At 35.3% G+C, this 23,058-nt stretch overlaps 1 protein-coding gene across 34 annotated transcripts in view; it reads right to left on the bottom strand.

The window, feature by feature from the left end:
- Positions 1–23,058, bottom strand: part of TTLL5 (tubulin tyrosine ligase like 5) — a 409,941-nt gene that overhangs the window by 213,027 nt on the left and 173,856 nt on the right. For all 34 annotated transcript variants that reach the window (XR_008914964.1, XR_008914965.1, XM_056810663.1 and 31 more), the window contains 2 exons: positions 2,910–3,056; positions 484–587 (listed from right to left, as the gene is read on the bottom strand). Coding sequence is in view for 32 of the 34 variants with exons in the window: in XM_056810663.1 (XP_056666641.1) it covers positions 484–587; positions 2,910–3,056 (251 nt within the window). In the remaining 2 variants the exon portion in view is untranslated. The remainder of the gene's footprint in view (positions 1–483; positions 588–2,909; positions 3,057–23,058) is intronic.

Here is a 23,058-nt window from a genome sequence, read left to right on the forward strand (position 1 = left end):
CCCTAAAGGCTAGACTTTAGCATAAGGGACTTTCTCATTTGTCCTGTTTTATATAAAATAGGCATGATGATCAGAGCTCTGAGAAACTGCTAAGTCCATAAATCCACTCAACTTGGGTAAAATTTGATAATTGCTCCTGAACTGGTGGGCCAGGTGGAGAAAATGAAACTCATTAAATGCAAGACTACTCCAACTGAATCATCCCAAGGTGACTCTCAGCACCCCAAGTGGCAGATACTTTGAAGGAATTTTAGTAGCAATGTTTGGCTATCAAGAAGTACTTAGAGAACCCAAAGCTGTGACAACTGCAGTATAACTGGCTAAGACTGAGATTCCAACAGACTATACTAAATTCTTCTGAAAGATGATTTTACTCAGATCTGTAAGTAAGTAAGAAAGAAAATACTGGTTGAAAATTCACTTGGGTAGGATTGGGGGTTGGGGAGAATAAGAGTATAGCTTGTAATTAGGATGATCTTTTACCTTGCATGGCTGATGAAGTCCTGAAAGTTTTCGGGATTCACTCCATCTTCTTCTTCTTCTTCAAGTTTCTTCTTTGATTTCTTTTCTGCCATTTGTTCTGTTTCCTACGCTCCCACCCCACCAAACAAACACATAAATAAACATATTCTCCATCATCATATATGTATGATGACCTAGTTTGGCCACAAGTAATAGCTTAAGAAAAGGAATGTTGCAATATAGTAACATAGAAATCAAGAGGGAAGAGAGTAAACTGAAAGGTGAAAACATAAAAGATTTAATTTGGATGAACATGTCTATCTCCCAAAGGATACCTTCTGTGATACAGGGAAGGCCTGGGACACTTGGCATAAATTCTATTAATAAATAAATAGAGTAAAAAAAATAGAAATCTAGCAGGCACAAACATGGCTTCAGTAAAATGCTAATGACACAGACAGATATTGAAACTGACAGGAGGCAGAACTATCTCTTATTTCAAACACTACTTTACTTTATCACTGTGGGCAAATTAATAATGTGCTTTTGGCATTTATAAACTTAAAATATTATTTCTACCATTTAAATAAATATAATGAGGACTTTAATCAAATGCTTTTATTTAAATGGAAATTAATATGTTTACAATTCTTACGTATAGTGGCCCTTGTAATTTTGCCTTTTCCTATTCTGGTAGTTAAGATCCCACAGTTTTAGCTGTTTAGCACTAGGTACACTGAATGCTGTGGTCATCAAGGATCTGGAAAAGAGTTGGGTCTTGGAAGACCCTTTCACACTAACATCCCAAATATACTCTATAATCTAAAACCAGCTAAATTAAGAACAATTCCAGATAGAGTCAAGGACTAGGAGTCAGACAAACTGGATATGGTGTCTGGATGTTTGTTCTACCAATCATACTGTACAACTCAAGAATAGGAACTCAACTTTTCTATGTTTCAGTATTTCTTCCAAGTGACAGCACTGTTTGCCAAGAAATAGTTTTAAAGCATTTTGAGACTTTCAATGAAAATTCAAAAAGATTTTTTATAATTTAATTATGCATTTTATGGGATTTGTAGCAAAATAACAGGTAAGTATATAAAAGGTTTCAGAGGAGAAAATATAACCAATGCCGAAGAGGATATTATATGCATGGCCCAAATTTGTATTTAGATATATTATGAACAATTCAATTTCTGATTTTCTATATACATATTAACTACATTGAAGACTATCCATATGCCCCTGGAAGTTGTCTAGATTATAACACAGAACAAACTATTCTGATCCAAATGGAAGGCTTTGCCAATGGAGTGGAAAACTCCTAAGGAATTTTATTAATTAGACAGTCATTAATTAATATAGCCTCATGACCCACCTGGGTTGAAACTGCAGTCTTACTCTACATAGCCACATTTCTTGGCAGATAAATACATACCTCTATGCCCAACCGACTAGTCACTATGTTTACAGAACAGGCAGAAGATAAGAATTGCAGAAAAACAACTACTATACAAGGTAGTTTGTGTTGAGTACTAGATGAAAAATAACAAGTGCAATGGGGGTTTGGAGGATGGGAGAGATCACTACCTAGATCTCTATAAAATGTGACACAGTTGAAGTAACTGAGTTTTAAGGAGCTCAAATAAGCAAGGTTGAGTACTAATGAACCCTATTGAAAGGAATACAACAGTGACAGCATCATAAATTTAGATTTTATGATCACAGAATCACAGACTCAGAGCTGGAAGGAACCGCAAAGGTCATCTAAACCATTCCCTTCTTCCATTCTCATACCTTTCTACCCCAACTTGACTGAATAAATTCCAGTGGCTCCCTATTACCTCTAGGACCAAATGCAAAATCTTCTGGCTGGCATTGTAAGCCTTTTATAACCTATCTGTCTCCTAACTTTTTAGTCGCCTTACAACTTATTCCCTAACACATACTCTGATCTTGGCTATTTCACAAATGAGATACTCTGTGTTTATGCTCTGGGCATTTTCTTTGGCTGTTTCCCATACCTGGAATGCTTTCTCCTTCTCTGACTGCTAAATTTTCTTGGCTTTCTTTAAGTCCTAACTAAAATTCCTCTTCCTCAATTTCTCTTTTTTTTAGTGCCTTCTCCCTATTATTTCCTATTTATTATATATTATATGGTTTGCTTTGAATATATATATATGTGTATATATATATTTGCATGTTGTTTCCTTCAACATATTGTAAGCTTCCTGAGGGCTAGGACTATCTTTTGACTCTTTTTGTGATCCTCAAGGCTTAGTACAACCTCTGGTCCAAAGTAGGTGCTTAATAAAAATGATAGAATCACTCATCAGGTTCAATTTCCTTATCATATAGACAGCCATATCCTTTGGATTCTGGATCCAAACCCAGTTTGTTTCATTGCACTAAGATGGATATTGTCCTTTAGAAGAGTCACTTACCTTATTGTAGACAATGATGAAGTCACCCAATTGATGTGCTAGGATTCTTCTTCTTTCCAGAAGGGCCAACCGCCGACTGGGTAACACCATTCGTAGGGAATGCTGCAGATTGCTTGATGCACGCTTGAGGAAACGAACTACTAGCTCCTATACCCCCAAAAAGCATAGAATCAAAAATACAAAAGTACTAAGGAGTAAAAGAAAATAAGCTATAGATGGATGAGGGAAAAGATATGGTGGAAAGGCTATGTATTTGTTTTTCATTCACCTACTCAATAAATATTTACTGAGTATCGTAAGATATCTACAATGTGCAAAGTGATGTAGGAGAAATAAATATGAAAAACATAACTCTTGCTTTCAAGAAACATACAGCCTCCTAAGAGTGATACTTTTCAATTCCATTCAAATATTTACTAAATGCCTAATAATCTGCAAACACCATGCTAAGTGCTGAGGATACAAGGTCAAAAAATAGTTCTCAAGGACTTTATATTCCATTGGAGAATTAACTCACATACAAATAAATAAAAATTAAAGCAGAAAAAAATTAACATCAATATTTAGTATTTGAGGCAACTGGTGTGTGGAATGCCAGGCTTAGCACCAAAGAAATCTGAGCTTAAATTCTGCCTCAAACATTTACTTGCTATGTAAGCCTGAACAAGTCACTTAAACTCTGCTTGCCTCCATTCTTATCTGCAAAAATAAGAATAAAAATAGCACCTACCTCCCACTGTTTAGGATCAAGTGAGATAATAATTGTAAAATACTTAGCATATTGCTTGTAACATAATGAGCACTTTATAAATGTTAACTATTAATGTTATTATTAATGCACCAAAAGACAGAATCTAAGGACTAGAGGGGAAAAATTAATTAAATGAGAGTGAAAAATAAATGGCAAAAGCATAATAGTTAGAGACCTTAATGTATCCTTTTCAAAATGAAATAAATCTAACAAAAATTGAGAAAACAGGGTGTTAGTCAATAGAAACCACAGATTGTCTTCAGAAGGAAAACAAACAAACAGATATATCTCAAATAATAACAATGGTAAATGACAAATTCCATAAAGAATCAGGAAAAAGACCATTGAATATACAGGAATAGAAATTCAAATAACAAGATTATTTGACAACTACTAGAATTTGCAGAATGGAATATTAAATTAAGAAAATTAAAAGCTCAAGATGAAACACAAAATGACATAGCTTGAAAACTTGAGCTTAATTATTAATGAAGAGGAACTAATTATAGGATTTCATGAAAAAAGACATGACAAATATTTGACTTGATTGAATATCTCAAGTAAGAGAGACATGACAAATATTTTTGTTATTTTTGATACCATAGGTACAATCAACATAAAAATAATGAAAAATGAAAAATTACTACATTTAGAAATTATTACCAAAAAGAGTAGATTTATATGTAAAATAACACCTACAACAAAAATAAAGTGTAATGGCAAAATATAAAATAGTGTCAGAATTCATGAGGAGAAAAGTGGAAATTTAAAAAATTTAAGACAGAAAGATAAGTGTGGTATTTAAAGGATTTTTTAAAAAACTATACCACTATCACTTCTAGGGCAGCCATATGGTAAGGTGTATAGAGTGTGGGATCTGGTATCAGGAAGCCTCAAATCCAGACTCAGACACTAGCTTTGTGACCCTAGGTAAGTCACTTAATCCTGTTTGCCTCAGTTTCTTCATCTATAAAATAAGCCAGAGAAAGAAATGGCAAACTGCTCCATATCTTTGCCAAGAAAACCCCAAATAGGGTAACAAAGAGTTGAATATGACTGAAAATTACTGAAGGAAAACCATCCATCACTTCCTGGTGAATCTAAAATTTTTGAGACAAAACTGCAGGGTAAGAGAGAATAAATGGGAAAAGAGAGTGTAAGGACAGAAGAACATGGTGATAACAAGAACAATGATAGCTAATATTTATATATTAAGGTTTGAAAAGCACTTTATGTGCATTTTCTAATTTGATCCTTGCAACAGTTATGGGAAGTAGGTGCTATTACTATCTCTATTTTATAGATGAGGAAATTGAGACTGAGAAAAAATAAGATACTCAGGGTCACATAGCTAACATAATTGAGGAGGATTTTAATTGTACTTCTTCTACCCTAATTAAGTCACATGGGAAAACAGTGAAAGGCTGATGACCATATAGTTACTCAACAAGAAGAAAGTCTTCAAGAGAATAGTGGAAGTGACAGAAAGGAAGAATTAAAACCGATAGATTGAAAGGGAGGGATCCCAATTCAAAGTACTCTATGGGCAAAATATATGCCTGAGATTGAATACAAGGATTTCATGATGATTTATTTGGGGGGAGAGTTGGTACACTGGATACCATCTAAGAGAGCTTTGTGTTACTATGAACAATATTCTGTCCCATGAGAAGGGATAATGGCAAATGGCAAATGGCAAAAAAAAAGTCAACTAGAACTCTTGAAAGAAATGAAGCAAAAGATTTTTAAAAATGAGTTGAGAATGTCGTTACTTTTGAAATGAAAGCTCTAGAAAACTGGAAAAGAAATGAGAAAACTGAAGGAAATATTTGGAGTGAGAATTAAATGTTGAGAATAAAAACTAGACCAAGATAATTTAATGACTCCATGAGATAATAATAATTAGGAAAGAAAAGTCAAAAGGTTGGGGGGGTAAGGATAAAATAAAATGTAAAGTATTTCATATCAAAAACTGCTGATCTGTTGGAGGAAGGGAGCAAAGCCAAGATGGTGGAGAAAGTACAGGGACCCATCTTATTTCAACTAAATTAACCTCCAAAAAGCTATTATGTGACACCTCAAAATATATTCTGGAGCAGCTTAGCCCACAAAAAAGTAAGGCAAAGAAAATTTTTGATTCAAAACAACTTAGAAGGCTGGCATAAGGGAACTAGTTACCAGGGTTGAGGGGGAGCACAGGATGTCAAAGGAAGCCCAAAGAAAGGAAAATGACTTGGGTGCAATTAAAGCAGCAACAAATGCTTCTAGAACTTTCAGCCACAGATGGTAAGGGGAGAGATATCAGAAAACTGCTCAGATTACAGGGGTCCCTTTCTTGACTCCTGTTTGTGTTGTCCATACACAGACTCAGGTTCTTGGGGCACAACTGTAGGGTGAGGAGGAACACAAGCACACAGCAGCACCTGCTGTCACAGGGAAGCAAAGGACCCTGGACATAGTTCCAAGGGGTTACTAAAAAACTAGAGCACAGACTGGAAGAGTATTAAACATATCTTTCCTTACATCATACCATCATGGAAGAACTGAAACCAGTGACAGTTCTAAAGGCAGCTGTATAAAGAACCTGGAACTTGGAACAGTGTTCACTTTACCACAGTTAAAGAGCCCCCCAAAAGAAACTCAACAAAGCAAGTTATGGTGATAGGGAAGAGCAAAAAACTCAGAAGAAGATAACAGTCAATACTGCTGCATTCAAAACCTACAAGAAAAATATGAATTGGTCTCAAGTCCAAAAAGAATTAATGGGGGAGCTAAGAAAAGGATTTAAAAAATTAAACAAGAGAGGTAGAAGAAAAATTGGGAAAAGAAATGAGAATGATGCATGATAAGCATGAAAAAAAAGTCAATAGCATAGGAAGGGAGGCACAAAAAAAATACTAAATAAGTAACAGTAACAGTAAAAGAGGCACAAAAATCCAAAGAAGAAAAAAAACTCATTAAAAAGCAGAATTGGTCAAATGGAAAAAGACATACAAAAAATTAAATGAAGAGGAAAACTTATTGAAAAGACAGAATCAACCCTTTGGAAAAAGATACAAAAATTCACTGAGGAAATTAACTCTTTAGAATTGGCCATATGGAAAAGAAGGTACAAAAGTTCACTCAAGAAAATCATGCTTCGGAAATCAGAATTGGGCAAGTGAAAGCTAATGACTCTAAAGTCAAAAGAATGAAAAAAAAATACAGAAGAAAATGTGAAATATCACATGGGAAAAACAACTGAGCTAGAAAATAAACCCAGGAGATAAAATTTAAGAATTACTGGATTACCTGAAAAATCATGATTTAAAAAAAAGAGTGTATACATCATCTTTCAAGAAATTATCAAGGAAAACTGCCCTGATATTCTAGAATTGGAGTACAAACTAGAAATTGAAAGAATCCACCAATCACTTCCTGAAAGAGAGCCAAAAAGAATAACTCCTAGGAAAATAATAGCCAAATTCCAAAACTCCTAGGTCAAGGAGAAAATATTGTAAGCAGCTAAAAAAGAAACAATTCAAGTACCATGGAGCCACAGTCAGGATAATACAAGACTTAGCAGTTTCTACATTAATGGACTGGAGAGCTTCAAATGTGATATTCCAAAGGGCAAAGGAGTCAGGATTTCAACCAAGAATTATTTACCTAGCAAAACTGAGCATAATCCTTCAGAGGGAACATGGGTATTCAATGAAATAGAGGATGTTCAAACAATCCTATTGAAAAGACCAGAGCTGAAAGAAAAATTTAACTCTCCAATACAAAACTCAAGAGAATAATAAAAAGATCAACAGGAAAGAGAAATCAAGAGTCATTCAATAAGATTAAACTGTATGTATCCATAAATGGAAAGAGGATTCTTATAACAAAAAAGAACTTTATCATTATTAGGGCAGTTGGAAGGTGTATACATAGAGAGAGGGCAAAGGTGTGAGTTGAATATGATGGGGTGGGGAATGAGTGGAGGGGAAAATGGGGGAGAAGTAGGGAAGAAAGTATGTGAACTTTACCTTAATCAGAATTGACTCAATGAAGGGGGCAGCTGGGGTGCTAAGTGGATTGAGATCCAGGCCTAGAGACGGGAGGTCCTAAGTTCAAATCTGGCCTCAGACACTTCCCAGCTGTGTGACCCTGGGCAAGTCACTTGACCCCCATTGCCTAGCCCTTGCCATTCTTCTGCCTTGGAGCCAATACAAAGTATTGACTCCAAGATGGAAGGTATAGTTTAAAAGGAAAAAAAAAGAATTGACTTAATGAGTGAAGAATACACAAAATGAATTGGGTATAGAAAGTTATCTTGCCCTACAGGAAAGTAGGAGGGGAAGTGGATAAAAGAAGGAGGCTAGGGGTGAGAATGATAGAAAAGAGGGCAAATTGGGGAGGTGGAAGTCAGAAACTAAATAGGGGTGAATAGGATGGAAAGTAATATACAGTAATCATAATACTGTAACATTTTTATAAGTCTTTCTAATACAGGTCTTGTTTCTCAAATACATAGAGAAATGAGTTGAATACATAAGAATACAAATCATGGCCCAATTAATAAATGGTCAAAGGATATAAATAGGTAGTTCTCAAGGTAATTAAAGGTCTCTACGGTCATGCAAAAAATGCTCTAAATCACTATTATTAAGAAAAATACAAATTAACTCTGAGGTAGCACCCCACACCTATCAGATAGGCTATTATGACAGAAAAGAAAAATGATGAAATTTGATGGGGATATGGGAAAGCTGGGACATGAAGGCATTATTGGGGGAGTTGTGAATTGATTCAGTCATTCAGAAGAACAATTTGGTCCTATGCCCAAAGGGTCATAAGACTGTGCATACTCTTTGACCAGCAATATCATCATTATTTGTATTCCAAAGAGATTTTTTTAAAGGTGTGTATGTGTGTGTGTGTGTGTGTGTGTGTGGAGGACCTATATGTACAAAAATATTTAAAGTAGATCTTTTTAGGGAGGTGAAGATTTGGAAAGTGAGGGAATACCCATCAATTATGGAATGGCTGAGTAAATAATACTATATGATTGTAATGGGATACTATTGTGCTGTAAGAAATGATAAGCAGGAAGAGCTCAGAAAAACCTGGAAAGATTTAAATGAACTGAAACAGAGTGAAATAAGAAGAACCAGGAGAACATTGTACACAATGACAGGCAAACTTTACAATGAATAACTGCAAATAACACCTATTCTCAACAATATAATGATCCAAAATTATCCTCAAGGACTCATGATAAAAAATGTCGCCTACTTCCAGACAAAAGAACTGAGTCTGAATCCAGACCAAAGCAAACTTTTTCTTTTAATTTTTTTTTTTGCATTTCCTTCCACAAAAGGATTAATATGGAAAAATGTTTTACAGTTTGCACATGTAAAATCTATATAAGATTGTTTTCAATCTCATTGAAGGTTAGAGGCTGGGACTAGGGAGGGAAATAAAAAATTTAAGACTCAGTATTCTTTGAAAAATGTTGGAAACTCTACATGTACTTGGGGGAAAAATAAAATAAAATTTAATACTTTAAAATATTTTTTAAAAAGATATTATTTAAATATTATTGGAAGTCAAGCATGGTAGCATGTCCCTTCTGGTGAGTCTGAGACTGGCTAATCTGAAAATGAAAATTCCATGGAACATCACAAACATAATTCAAAACTTATAGATCAAATGAATCATACCAAAAAACCTGAAAACAGATAGAAAGAATTCAAATACTGAACAAATGCTGTATCAGACAATATTTGTCAATTCCCATAATGGAGGACTGTAGCAAATGTTAAAATATAATGAAATTAAATGAAATAAAGCAAAAGGCAAAATATAAAATTTATATTCAAGAATAATTTAACCTAAAAAACTGTGTAAAATTCTACAGGGCAAAAAGTAAAATTCTACTTTGAAATAGAAAGACTTCCAAGTATTCCTACTGAAAAAGCTAGAGCTGAAATGTAAATGCAAGAATTAAGATAAAGATAAATGAGGAAATATAAAGAAAAAGATAAAGGTGAGTATGGCATGAGAAAGGACTATACAAGAATAAATTCTGATGAAACCTCAAGAGTAATTTGTTATGTTTTTGATGACTAAAAGAAGGAAAAGGAAGGGAAAAATAAACTAGGGAGAAAGACTCAAATAACTTAATTTGCATAATTATGATGCAAAAGTAGAAAGCCTATACAAACAAGGAAGAAGGAGTAGAGGAGCAGTTTTTTGTTTTTTTTTAAATTTAAACCCTTACCTTCCATCTTGGAATCAATACTATGTATTGGCTCCAAGGCAGAAGAGTGGTAAGGGCTAGGCAATGGGGGTCAAGTGACTTGCCCAAGATCACACAGCTGGAGGAGCAGTTTTTTACTTCATTCATATTTTCATCTCAAAGAAGGGTAGAACAGACACACACATACTGAGTTTTGTGAATAAATAAGTTTAATTCCACAAAAGAACAGGGAGAGGATGGAATAAGAGAAAGGGTGGTTTTAGGAATGAATTAGTCACAAGCAAAATAAATGATAACCTTGGAGAACAAATTATGGAGAGAAGTTTCAAAAGGAAAACAGTAAGGGGGCAGTTGGATAGCTCAATGAATTGAGAGCCAGACCTAGAGACAGGAGGTCCTAGGTTCAAATGTGACTTCCCAGTTGTGTGACCTTGGGCAAGTCACTTAAGCCCATTGCCTAGCCCTTACCACTCTTCTGCCTTGGAATTAATACACAGTATTGATTCCAGAATGGAAAGTAAGGGCTTTAAAAAAAAAAAAGGAAAACAATAAGAATCTGAAACTAGAATCTAGGCAAGGGGAAGAGAGGGGGTCAAGGAGACAAAGGCTGTCATTAAGCACAGAGTATTATTGTGAAGAATATTTCTTTACTATCTTTTCTTGTTAAAAAGGAACAAAGGAAGCAAAAGCAAGGAAGGACAAAGACAGAAGAATATACAAAATTTTAAATTTTAACTCATATATATATATAACCCTTATAACTCAACATGAATGGAAAGAATTTACCTATAATATTGGAAGATTAATAACAGAATAGATTAGAAAACAGAACTCAACAATACGATCTTTATGAGAAACATACTCTCCCAGAGCATCTTCCCTAAACTGCCACCTCTTTCCCTCTTCTTGATTCCCCAATGAACCAACTGAATTCTTCATCTTCCTCTTGAGTTACAGCCCTGTTAACATATGTAATTACACCTGGCCAGTCCTCAGCCTTGGATCTGTGAAAAGGGAATCATACTCCCTTTGTTTTCTTTAATGTAATCAGTCAGAAAATCGAAGATCCCTTAGTATTGATTGCAAGTACAGACATACTCTCAGAGAAAGGAAGTTGAAACCAATGAGACAGGAAACTGATCCCACAAGCATTGTCCCCCTGGACAGTGCCAGATAACTTAAAGATAACTTATGATAACTATGATTGGCTCCTGAGATGTGATGAGGGAGAACTAGTGGGTGGAGACAAATATTTATAAGGTGAGACCCAGCACAAAGTGGGACATTTCAAATTAATACTCTCTCTATGGAGATTCAGATTCCTGCATTGGTGACTTAGGCAGAAGGGACACAGATTCAGACTTGGGCACTAGTGACTCTTGCTGAAGGGATTCTCGCAGATTTCTGACTGGAGATTGGACTCCTGTTGGGTGGGAGAGGTGAGCTGGATTTCATTGGATAGGCACTTATGGTGGCTAGGCAACACTCTACCTCCTCCCTACATTTCCCTCTCTTTACTATCTCTACTTTGCTGTAATAAAGCTACTAACAATCTCATAATTTTAATTGTAATTATAATTTGGCAACAATCCTTTTTAAACTATTACAGATCACACCATTATTTGCCACCCACTGAGTGAGTGGGGGAGGTATATGAGGTGTTCAAGTTAAGATTAGCATTTCTCCTACATATATGTTGCTGAAGATGGAGAAAATTCAGTCTGACTGAATCACTACAAATTTTTATGACACAGCTTTGCCTGGACCCTCACTGCTGCTATGTAATCCTACTTTACTTCCCTAATCAATTAATTATCCTATTCTCCATAATGGCTCTTTCAAACCTTTTTGTCTTTCTATAAACCTTCTATTCATCTTATTTCTCTTACCCTCATCTGAAAACTATGGCTTATTTACAGCAAAAACTGAAACAATCTGCTATGAACTTCTTCTTAACCTCTCTTTCTCATCTTCTAACACTTAGATACCTCTATTTCTATCTCCTCTGAATCTCTCCTTCAATATTTATCATCTCTATCTCCTCCTTCAATACTGTTTCACATTATGAGATGGCCTTACTATTTACCAAAGCTAACCCCTCTACCTTTTCCCATTTCATCCCATATCCTATATGAATTGACCTCTCTGTCATGCCTACAACCTAATACTTATTGTCAATCTCTCTGTCTACTAGCTCATTCATTACTGCATACAAAAATACCCCAGGTCTCCCAGATCCTCAAAAACTTTCATCCTTCCATCTTTGCTAAACATTAACCTATATCTCCCTCTGCCTTTTAAGGTTAATCTCCTACCTACAATAAGTACCTCTACTTGCTTGATTTTCACTCATTTTGTGACTCTTTACAATCTGCATTCCAGCTTCATTATTCCACTATATCGCTCCAAAGTCATAAAAAATCACAATTTCCAAATGCAAAGGCCTCTTTTGAATTCACATTCTTTTTCGCCTCTCTACAACCTTTGACACTGTTGATCCCTCTTTCTTCCTTGATATTCTCTTATGAATATCATCTTATGAATATCATCACAATATCTTGTGAATCTTAAAACTGTTCAAACTCTACCTTAAAACAGTTGGTTAAGGTTATCCCCCATTTAAAAAATGCAGGTACTTGTCAGGAATGTATTGAGAACTTAACCTTACTCCACCCATATTTAGGCATACCTTAAGGGGAAGATAAAGTTGTAAAACTCCTTACTGAACAATGAAAAAGTACTTAACCCATACTTATAGTGAGGCAAAAGCCCTTAAGCTAGATCTAATACAAAAGGGTGCTAATTACCTATGAAGCTCAAATTAATCACTAAAAGGGCAAGCTTAGCAAAGAGATGTGAAATACTCAGAAGTTTTAGTCTACCCAGAGAAGGTGATAACAAGATGTGAATTAAGAAGGTGATAACAAGATGTGAATTAAGAATGGTCAGTCCTTTGAAAAAGTATCTATTGTGATTGGTGGACATGAAAACTTAGGGGAGGTGACATAGGAGAAAATTCTCTTTAAAAGGAGCTGTCTGAACCAGTTTAGGGGAGTTTGGATTAGTTCAGCTTCAGGAGCTGAACTGGAGGGTCTCTCTGAACACTAGAGTTTTGCTTGGAAGGATCTTGTGGTGAGTGATTAAAGATTGACTTAGTTTTCTCTTTTAAAGAGAAAGGCCTAGGCCGGCCTAGGCCCTAGCCTTCCTATTATTTTCTCTTACTCTGTCTCTTTCCTTTTCCTTAATTCCTTCATTTGTATTAATTAGATCTCCATAAAAACCAGCTGACTTGGGTATATTTGGGAATTTTCCCCATGGTGACCACTTTATTTTTTTATATAAATTCAAGACACTAAAATTATCTTTAGTTTTGGCAATTCAGAGTCTTGAAACCATATTTTCGCGGTCACAGTTTATGGCAACCACTCTTTTGTCTGTAACAGTTTATGGCAGACCACGTTGGTTTGCGATGAAAACTCTCAAAAATTTCTGTGAAGTCTCTTTCCTTTCTCTCTTTATTACTTGCTCTGTCAGTCAGTCTTTTTAAACGTGCTAACTCTGCTTCAAAACACAGCTGCAAGAGTGGGTAAGTAAAAAACATTGATTTCTCCTTAAATTGAATAGAACACAGCTGTTTTAAATCTAAGCAACAGGGCCCTAAGGTCCTGGCTAGGAGAGCTGTTTCTAAATATCCTTTCCTTTAGGGAACAACTGACTAAATTAGTATTAAGGGAAACCTGGGAAAAACTTTTGGCCTTGTCCTGCTCCCCATGTGTTTACTTTAGAAATATGGAGTTACAGCCAGTTCAGAACTTAGTTAACAACTGGCTTTTCAGTAAATACTTTTTTTTTTTTAAATATAAGCATTGGTCTGCAACTTACTTAACAGCTGGCTCATCAGCTCCATGACCAAACTTGTAAATACAGAATTCCTTGTCTCTCTGAAAGGGCTCATCCCATGGAATTTATGGCAAAATCTAATCAACATACCACTGTCCTTTGAGTTTTTGATTGTTGTAACTGTAATATTGGATCTCCATGAAGAACTCATTTCTCAGTCAAACCAACCAACTGCTCCCTCTAATATTCAACAAAATGCAGAACTAAATACTCAGCAGGAGCTTATATAGGGACATCATGGAGAGATAGTAGCTTTTATGAGAAACATTAAAAGAGAGTTAAGAACATTATCAGAATCTCTGTCCCACCCTGCTCTGGACACTAATCCTCCTAGCCAAACCACTGCTCCCCCTGCCAACCGGGCATTAGATCCCCCTGCTCTTAACCAACCCACCCCTCCCCCTGCCCCATCAGCCTCAGAAAACCCTACTTCTAACCAACCCACTCCTCCCACTGCCCATGCTTCCAATCCCACACCCTCCACTCTAAGTTCACACCCCACCCATACTTCTGACCCTACTCATTCTTCCAACCCTAAAACCTCTGTATCTTTCCCCCCAGTTACTAACACTTCTTCCTTTGCCCCTCCTTCCCACCCTGCCCAATTCAATTCCCAGATCCTTCTTACTTCTGATCTTTCTGGCACTATGTGACAACAACAAACCCTTTCCTTCAGTGTGCCCAACCCTTCTTTTTCTCATACCGACCCCATAGAGAATGGATTAAGAAGCCTAGAAACAGAAGTACAAAATAATTCAGATAGGTTATTTACTTTAAGGGAAGTACCCACTTTTTATAAAGATGGGAACTTGGTATTTGCAAGACATCATACACCTTTTAGCCCTGAGGATTTAAATAAATTTAAGGAAGACCTTCCATCATTTGAGGAAGAACCAATATTAATTAGAGAACATATTCAGAACTTTTGACACCCCTTGGATGGATGTTGAGAATTTATTAGAGACATTTTTAACAAAAAGAGAAAAAAACAATATCATCTCTCTAGCTAAACAGAAGCTAGGTAGAAAAAGACATTATTGGCCAACTGAAGATCCACATTGGAACCCCAATGTTGAACTAGATCACACAAAACTAAACCAGGCCAGAGAAGCATTATTGACAGCCACGAGAGCTTGCTCTGATAGACCTGAAAAATGGTCAAAATTTGAAAGAACCCGACAAGATATTGATGAACCTTCTTCCCAGTTAATGGACAGACTTATTGACATAGGAAATACATATATGGACCTTGATTTTTCCAGAGAAAGGTATATTAGGCAAATACATAGGCAATTTGGTGAGAATTGTTCAGTGGCAAAAGACTACTTTAAAACTAGCTGTCCTAATTGGGACTCTATGGACCTCAAAGAATTGAGGAGAGTAGCAACCTATGTTTATAAGGGTCGTGTAAAAAGATCTGAGGAACACAATACATTAGTGAAAGACTTAAAGAAAGAAATTGAAATGTTAAAGAGACAATTGAAAAATAAGGGAGAGACTATAGCCCCTTTGCAGGAATCCACGAATAAATCAGTAACCTGCCACTTCTGTGAGAAGAAGGGCCACAAAATGATAGAATGTAGAACTTTTCTCAAGATTATTGGAAGGAATACGCAGTTTAATAACAACTTTAGAAATTATAACTATAGAAATGATGATAATAATCATAGAAACCAGAATTTTAGAAATTTTAGAAATTATAATAATGACTATAGAAATAACTATAATGACTATAGAAATAAGAACTTTAGAAACCAGAATTTTAGAAATAGGAATTGGGAAAAGAATGACAATGCTCCAAATGAAGAAAATGATAATATCCAACAACAATATATAAGAAATAGTGCTCATCCAAAAAATACTTGAGGTGCTAATACCACTTGGGGGTTGCCCTTTAGGGGGGGTGCCCAAGGAACATCCCAAACACAATGAAGGTGTCTGGGGGAGGGGAGACTGGAGCATATGAATCAGAGGATACAACCTTTGATTTTCTGGACCCTGATGTCCTACTACCTGTTGTCCCTATCCACTGCCCTCCCCATACTAATGAACCCCATGTTACCTTAAAGGTGGGTAACACCTATTAAAGAATGTACCTGATTTAAACTGTTATTCCATTGACTCACAAAGTGTAATGGGAGTATCAGGTATACCCCAAAGAGTTAAAAACTTCCCCCTAGAATGGTGTCTGTAGGACCCCTAGAGGTACAACATTCCTTTCTTTTGATGCCTGACTCCCCTTTAAATTTGCTGGGGAGAGACCTTCTATGCAAAATCAGAGCCACAATAACTTGCTCCCCAGATGGTTCCTTATCATTGGAAATACCAGAGGAATCTTTCAATTTACTACCTGTACTTCTCTCAGAGAGCCAGGAGGCAAAAGAGACTCCCACTTTTGAAATACCTGAAGATATACCAGAGTCTCTTTGGGCCACATCTTCTTCCAATGTAGGCTTACTTAAATCTGCTGTTCCTGTGCAGATAAAAACTAAATCTAGCCCACCTCCTTCCATTCCTCAGTATCCCCTCTCAAAAGAGGCAATTGAGGGTATTACCCCAGTAATTAACTCTTTAATTAAACAGGGGATAATAATCCCTTGTAAATCTGAATTCAACATGCCCATCCTGACGGTTAAAAAACCAAAAAGAGGGCCTGATGGCAAGCACCTCTATAGATTCGTACAGGATCTGAGGGCGGTGAATAATAACGTTATAAAGATACACTCTGTAGTTTCCAACATAAATACTATTATTTCCTCTATTCCCAGCATAGCTACATACTTTACAGTAGTAGACTTGTGCTCAGTTTTCTTTTCTAGACCTATACATGAGAACTCCAGGCATATTTTTGCTTTTACTTGGAAGGGCTCACAGTATATACATGGAGTTGTCTGCCACAGAGTTACGTGGAAAGCCCGAGTTTATTTGCACAAATTTTGAGCCAAGACACAAATATAACATTTAAAAATAGCAAATTAATCAAATATGAACTCTTGGCTTCAACAGACACAGAAACATGTCAGGAAGATAGCAAACACCTTCTTTTGGAATTGCACAAAAGAGGACATAAAATCTCAAGGATAAGGTTTAGTGGTATCTCTCTAAAGTAGAATATTTGGGATTCATTCTGACTGCTGGTGCTTGCTATATTTTTCCAAAACGAATTGAGAATATTAAAAATTTAAGAGCTCCTACTACTAAGAAACAGTTTAGAGCAATTTTAAGAGCAACAGGGTTTTGCAGACAATGGATTCCTTGCTTTGGGGAAATTACTAAACCCCTTATAGCATTAACAAAGGATTCGGTCCCTGAACCCCTCAAATTAGAGCCTGAACACTTCTCAGCTCTATCAGAGCTAAAAAAGGCTATCCTGTCTGCCCCTGCTCTAGGCATCCAAGATTACAACAAGCCAGCAAGGAGCAAGGAGGAGTAGCTTCAGGTGTTTTAACTCAGAATTTGGGACCTTCTCCATGCCCAATTGCTTATTATTCTGCCCAACTGGGTCCAGTTGACCCAGTAGCATCAGGAGCAATACCATGTTTTAGAGGAGTAGCTGCTACAGCCTTACTAGTGACAAAAACTGTTGATCTAGTATTGGGATGTCCATTAACAATTATGTGCCCACATGAGGTAGAAGCATTGTTGTTAAAGCATAGAACACAGGCATTCTTGGATCAGAGAATTACAAGGTATGAAATAACCTTGTTAAATAGTGAAAACATTACCTTGAAACACTGTACAACCCTTAACCCTGCCACCTTACTTCCAGATTTACCTAGTTCAGGAGAACCATTACACAATTGTGAAACATTAGTGCCCATGGCAGAAAAGCCTCGAGATAATCTCTTGGACACTCCCTTAGACAATGCAGATCTGATCTTATTTACTGATGGTTTCTCTTTTATGAGGGATGGCATACGCTACACTGGAGCTGTGTAGTCTCAGAATTTGCCACTGAGTGGTCAACTTCACTACCCTCTAATATTAGAGCTCAAGGAGCAGAACTCATAGTTCTGAAGCACGCTTGTATAATTGCCAAGGATAAAAAGGCAACAATTCATATGGATTCTAGATATGTTTTTGGAATTTGTCATTCATTTGGAATGCTATGGCTCCAAAGAGGATTTTTAACCTCAGTTGGAAATCTATAGCTAATGCAGAAATTATTAATGAAGTTCTTTCTGCTCTCCAGCTGCCTGAAGCCCAAGCTGTAGTTCATTTCTCTGTCCATACAGGTGGCACCAACCCTGTCTCTAGAGGAAATGATCGAGCAGATGCTGCTGCAAAGCTAGCAGCCATAGAAGGACCTGAATTAATTTTAACATTAACAACCACTGATGATTTAAATTTATCACTTTCCTATAATAAAAAGGAAGTGGAAAAATGGAAACAAAAATTCAAAGCAAAACAGATCAATGGAGTATGGGTATCATCTGAAGGAAAACCCCTGCTCCCTAGAAGTTTCTATCACCAAATTTGCCAATCTATTCATAAAAATGGTCATTTTGGCACCCAGGGCATTGTGGACTCTGTTAAGAGAGTATGGATAGCCCCTAGTATAACTACTATAGCCTCTAAAGTGTGTTCAGCTTACTCTACCTGCCAAGCATATAACCAACATGTATTTTGTGGAAAAGCCTTTGGTGGGCATCCTCTGGCTTACACGCCTTTTGAACATCTACAGATAGATTTCAAAACAATGCCAAAGGCTGGACGTTATAAATTTTGTCTAGTCATTGTAGATCAACTGACCAGATGGCCTGAAGCATTTCCTGCGACCTGAGCCACAGTGGATTTTATTGCTAAGATACTTTTAAAAGAAATTATTCCTTCTTCTCTAATTGTTTACTTCTCTGGCTTCCTTTAAGTTCCAATAAAAATCTCATCTATAAATTTTCCCAACACTTCTTAATTCTAGTGTTTTCTTCCTCTTATTTGTTTTCTATTTATCCTGTATTTGTTTTCTATTTATCCTGTATATAGTTTACTTTTACATAGTTTTTGGCTTGTTGTCTCCCCCATTACACTGTGAGTGGAGTGCCTTAAAAGTGGAGACACTGTCTTTTAACATGTTTTGTATGCCTAGCACTTAGAAGTAACTGGAACACAGCAAACACTTAATAAACATTTACTGATTGACTGTTAATGGCTCTTATTTTCAGCACAGTTAATCTTTACATCATTTCTAAGCTACATAAGTATATGATTCCTTTGTAAGAATAAGATCCATTGCACAATTAATAATGGTCAAGTATGAACAGGCAGTTTTCAAAGAGAAATCCAGATTACTAGTAGCCATGAGAAAAAATGCTCCAAATTAGAGAAGTGTTCATTCAAGCAATTCTGAGGTTACAATGAATATTCATCATGTTAACAAAAATGACCCCCCCCCAAAAAAAAGAGGAAGAAGAAAAAGAAAAAGGAAGTAACAAATGTGGGAGAGGCTATTGGAAAACAGGCATATTTATATACTGTTGGCAGGGTTATGAAATGGTAGTCATTACTCTAAAAAGAAATTATGACCTATCCTGAAAAAACTACTAGAATGTGCATATTCTTTGACCCGGCAATACTGGAATCAAAGAAACTGAAGAATGAAGAAAAGGAACCATGTGTACAAAAATATATATAGCAGTCTCTTTTTGTGGAATCAAAGAACTGAGAACTAAGGAGGGGGACTATCAATTTGGGAATATCTAAACAAATTATAGCAGACTAATATATAATAATTCTATTTTGCTCTAAGAAATTATGAAAAATATAGTTACAAAGATACCTGGGAAGATATTTATAAACTGGTGCAGAGTGAAGTTAACAGAACAAAGAGAACAAGTTATATAAAAACAATATAAAGATAAGCAAGTTGGAAAGGTTTTAGAACTATGATTTTAATCAATGTAATGACCAACTACAATTACACAATGATATATTCCACAAACTCCTGAAAATTAGATAATGGGCTCAGAATGCAGACTGAGACAGATACCTTTTTTGGAGATAGACAATAGTTTGCTTCACTATGTATATTTATTACAAGGGTTTTTTTTTTTCTTTTCTTCAGTGGGTCAGTAGCAATGGCAGGAGAAATTGGTTTTTTGTTTGTTAAAAAAGATAAAATTAAATATTCAAAAAGTGAACTTACTATTCAATAAAAAAGAAAATGGCAGAATGAATAAAAACACAAAAGACTCCAACCTGATATGATTACAAATATAATATCTGCAAAGCAAATTATACGTAGTCAAAATGCAATACTGAAAGGTGAAAAAATAAAAACTTGATTTAGATAAATTTACAGGATGATTCTATTAAAATTTTAAAGAAAAACAAATACTCTAGAAATACTAAGGAAGCAAATACTAACAATTTCTTTAAAAAAAACCCAAATAACTCCTTACCTTCTGCATAAAATTGATACTAAGGCTCAATTCCAGAGCAGAGGAGTGGTCATGAATACATAATTGAGGTTAAGTGACTTGCCCAGAATGACACTGCTAGGAAGTATCTGAGGCCACATTTGAACCCAGTCCTGGTTTTCTATCCACTAAACCACCTACCTGTCCCTACCAGTTTCCTTTTATGAAATAAATATAATTCCAGCATCTAAATTAAATTATGGCAAAGTAAAGAAAGAATTATGGATCAATATTGTAAACGAATATCAATTTAAAAAATTTAAGCTAAATCCAGGTGAAACAATTATAGCACATTGTAGTTATACCTGGGATGCAAGGATAGTTCAGAATCTGGACAACATTCAACATAATGGATAATATTAAAAATACTCTAAATGAAATGATTATATCAATAAAGGAGAAGGGATCTGCATATACAATTTCAGTAGTAAAGGGAAATCCCAGATATGCATACTACCTCAATACATTAAGAGTTACCTAGATTAGTGAGATGCTAAATTACTTGTACCCCAAAGAGATCATAAGGAAAAAGACATGTACAAAAATATTCATAGCTTCACTCTTTGTGGTGGTTAAAAATTGGAAAATGAGGGGATGCCCTTCAATTGGGGAATGGCTGAACAAATTTTGGTATCTGGTGTTGATGGAATACTATTGTGCCCAAAGGAACAATAAAGTGGAGGGATTCCATGGGAACTGGAACAACCTCCAGGAATTGATGCAGAGCAAAAGGAGCAGAACCAGGAGAACATTGTACATAGAGACTGATACATTATGGTACAATCGAATGTAATGGACTTCTCCATTAGTGGCAATGCAGTGATCCTGAACAACTTGGAGAAATCTATGAGAAAAACCACTATTCACATTCAGAGGAAAAACTGTGAGAGTAGAAACACAGAAGAAAAACAAATGCTTGAATACATGGGTCGAGGGGATATGACTGAGGAGGTAGACTCCACATGAACATCCTAATGCAAACACCAACAACATGGAAATAGGTTCTGATCAAGAACACAAGTAATACCCAATGAAATTGTGCGTCGGGTGCAGGAAGGGCGGGGTAAAGGGGAGGGAGAGAAATAATGTGATTCTTGTAACCAAGGAATAATGTTCTAAATTGACTAAATAAATTAATTTAATAAAAAAAAAAGAGAAAAAAATAGTCACAAAGCCAGTAATGTATATGTCAGAGGCAGGACTTACATGACAAGGGGCTTAAAAGTCATCTACTATAACTCTCTCCTTTTACAAATGAGGAAACTGAAGCTAAGAAAGGTTAAGTGATTTGTCTAAAGTCACAGAGATAATAAATAGCATAGAGGCAGAATTTGAACCCAGTCTTGCCGGCTCCTATGCCAAAGCTCTTTCTACATGATGCCTCTGACTATGAATATACAAAGGGAAAAAAACACCAAACCTTTGAAAAAGTACAACACTGATTTTTTTCTAAAATCTTTACAAGTATAGACTCATAGGAATCATTTCAATCTGATGAAAAGTATCTACCAAATGAGTATTATGTGGAATGGGGAAACATTAGCAACTTTCCAGTAAATAAAAGTATTAAAGCAAGGACATATCCTTTCCCTATTACTTTCTGATAAAGGTCTAGAAATGCTAGCCATAATAAATGACAAGAGAAGAATTAAAGGCATAAATATGGGCAAAGAGATGATCAAGCTATTCTTATTTATTGATGTTATGATTACTTGAAAAATAGTTCAGAATCAGCAAAGAAACTATTTGAGAGAAAAGTTTTAATGAAGTTGAAACTTATAAACTAAATCCACTGACATATAAAGAATTTCTTCAATAAAATCTCAAAATCCAACAGGAAATAATAGAGAAATTCCATTCAAAATAACTGTGAAAGGAGTCAATCTATCAAAAGATATTCAACATCTTTAAATATATACTTGCAAAATATTCTTAATAAAGAATTTAATTTAAATAACTATAAAAATAATCAGTACACAGGGCAAGACCATGCCAAAATAATAAAATTATTAATATCCTCATAGTTATATATAGATTTCATGATAAAACCAAACAGACTTTACCCATCCATGGAATAACAACAAAATTCTTTTGGAAATAAAAATAAAAGGAAGTAATGAAATTATTTCTCTATATTGTAAACTATATTATATAGCTTAATAATCAAAGCCATTTGGTACCAATTAAAAAATAGAAAAGTAGCTCAATGTAACAAACTCGACAAGAAAGAATTAAGAAATAATACTGGTGTTCAATAACTCGAAAATATTCATCATCTTGGGAAGAACTTCCTATCTTACAAGAATTTCTAGGAAATCTAGCAAGTAGAGTGGTAGTAGCTAGTTTTAAATCAACATTTACACTATACATCATGACCTAAATATTAAAGATAATATAAAAAATTAAAAGAGAAGCAGATCATATATTTTAATAGCTTTGAGAAGATAATTACTTCTTAATGAAACAAATTATTTAAAAAACTACAAAAAATAAAGAAATAATTTTAATTACATGAAATCCAAAAGCTTCTGCAAGAACAAAATTAATTCACCCAGGATAACAAGGAAGAAAAAAAACAAGAAAAAAAATGTTTGCATTATAGCTCTAACAAAATTTTAATAATTAAGACATATAGACAATTATTATCAGCATGTGAACTCATGATTTCACAACTATAATGGGGTATTATATTGCTTTTCTTCTCAATGGATGGGAAAGGTATTGGAAGGAGGGAAAGAATTTTGAACTGAAAATAAAAATTCAAAATAAAAAATTGTAAAATCAAAAGTGACTTCTCAGTAAGTGGTCAAATGATGTGAACAAGCAATTCTCAAAAGAACTGAAAAATACTGC

The sequence above is a fragment of the Monodelphis domestica genome, chromosome 1 (genome assembly GCF_027887165.1).
Source record: "Monodelphis domestica isolate mMonDom1 chromosome 1, mMonDom1.pri, whole genome shotgun sequence".
NCBI classification, from domain to species: domain Eukaryota; kingdom Metazoa; phylum Chordata; class Mammalia; order Didelphimorphia; family Didelphidae; genus Monodelphis; species Monodelphis domestica.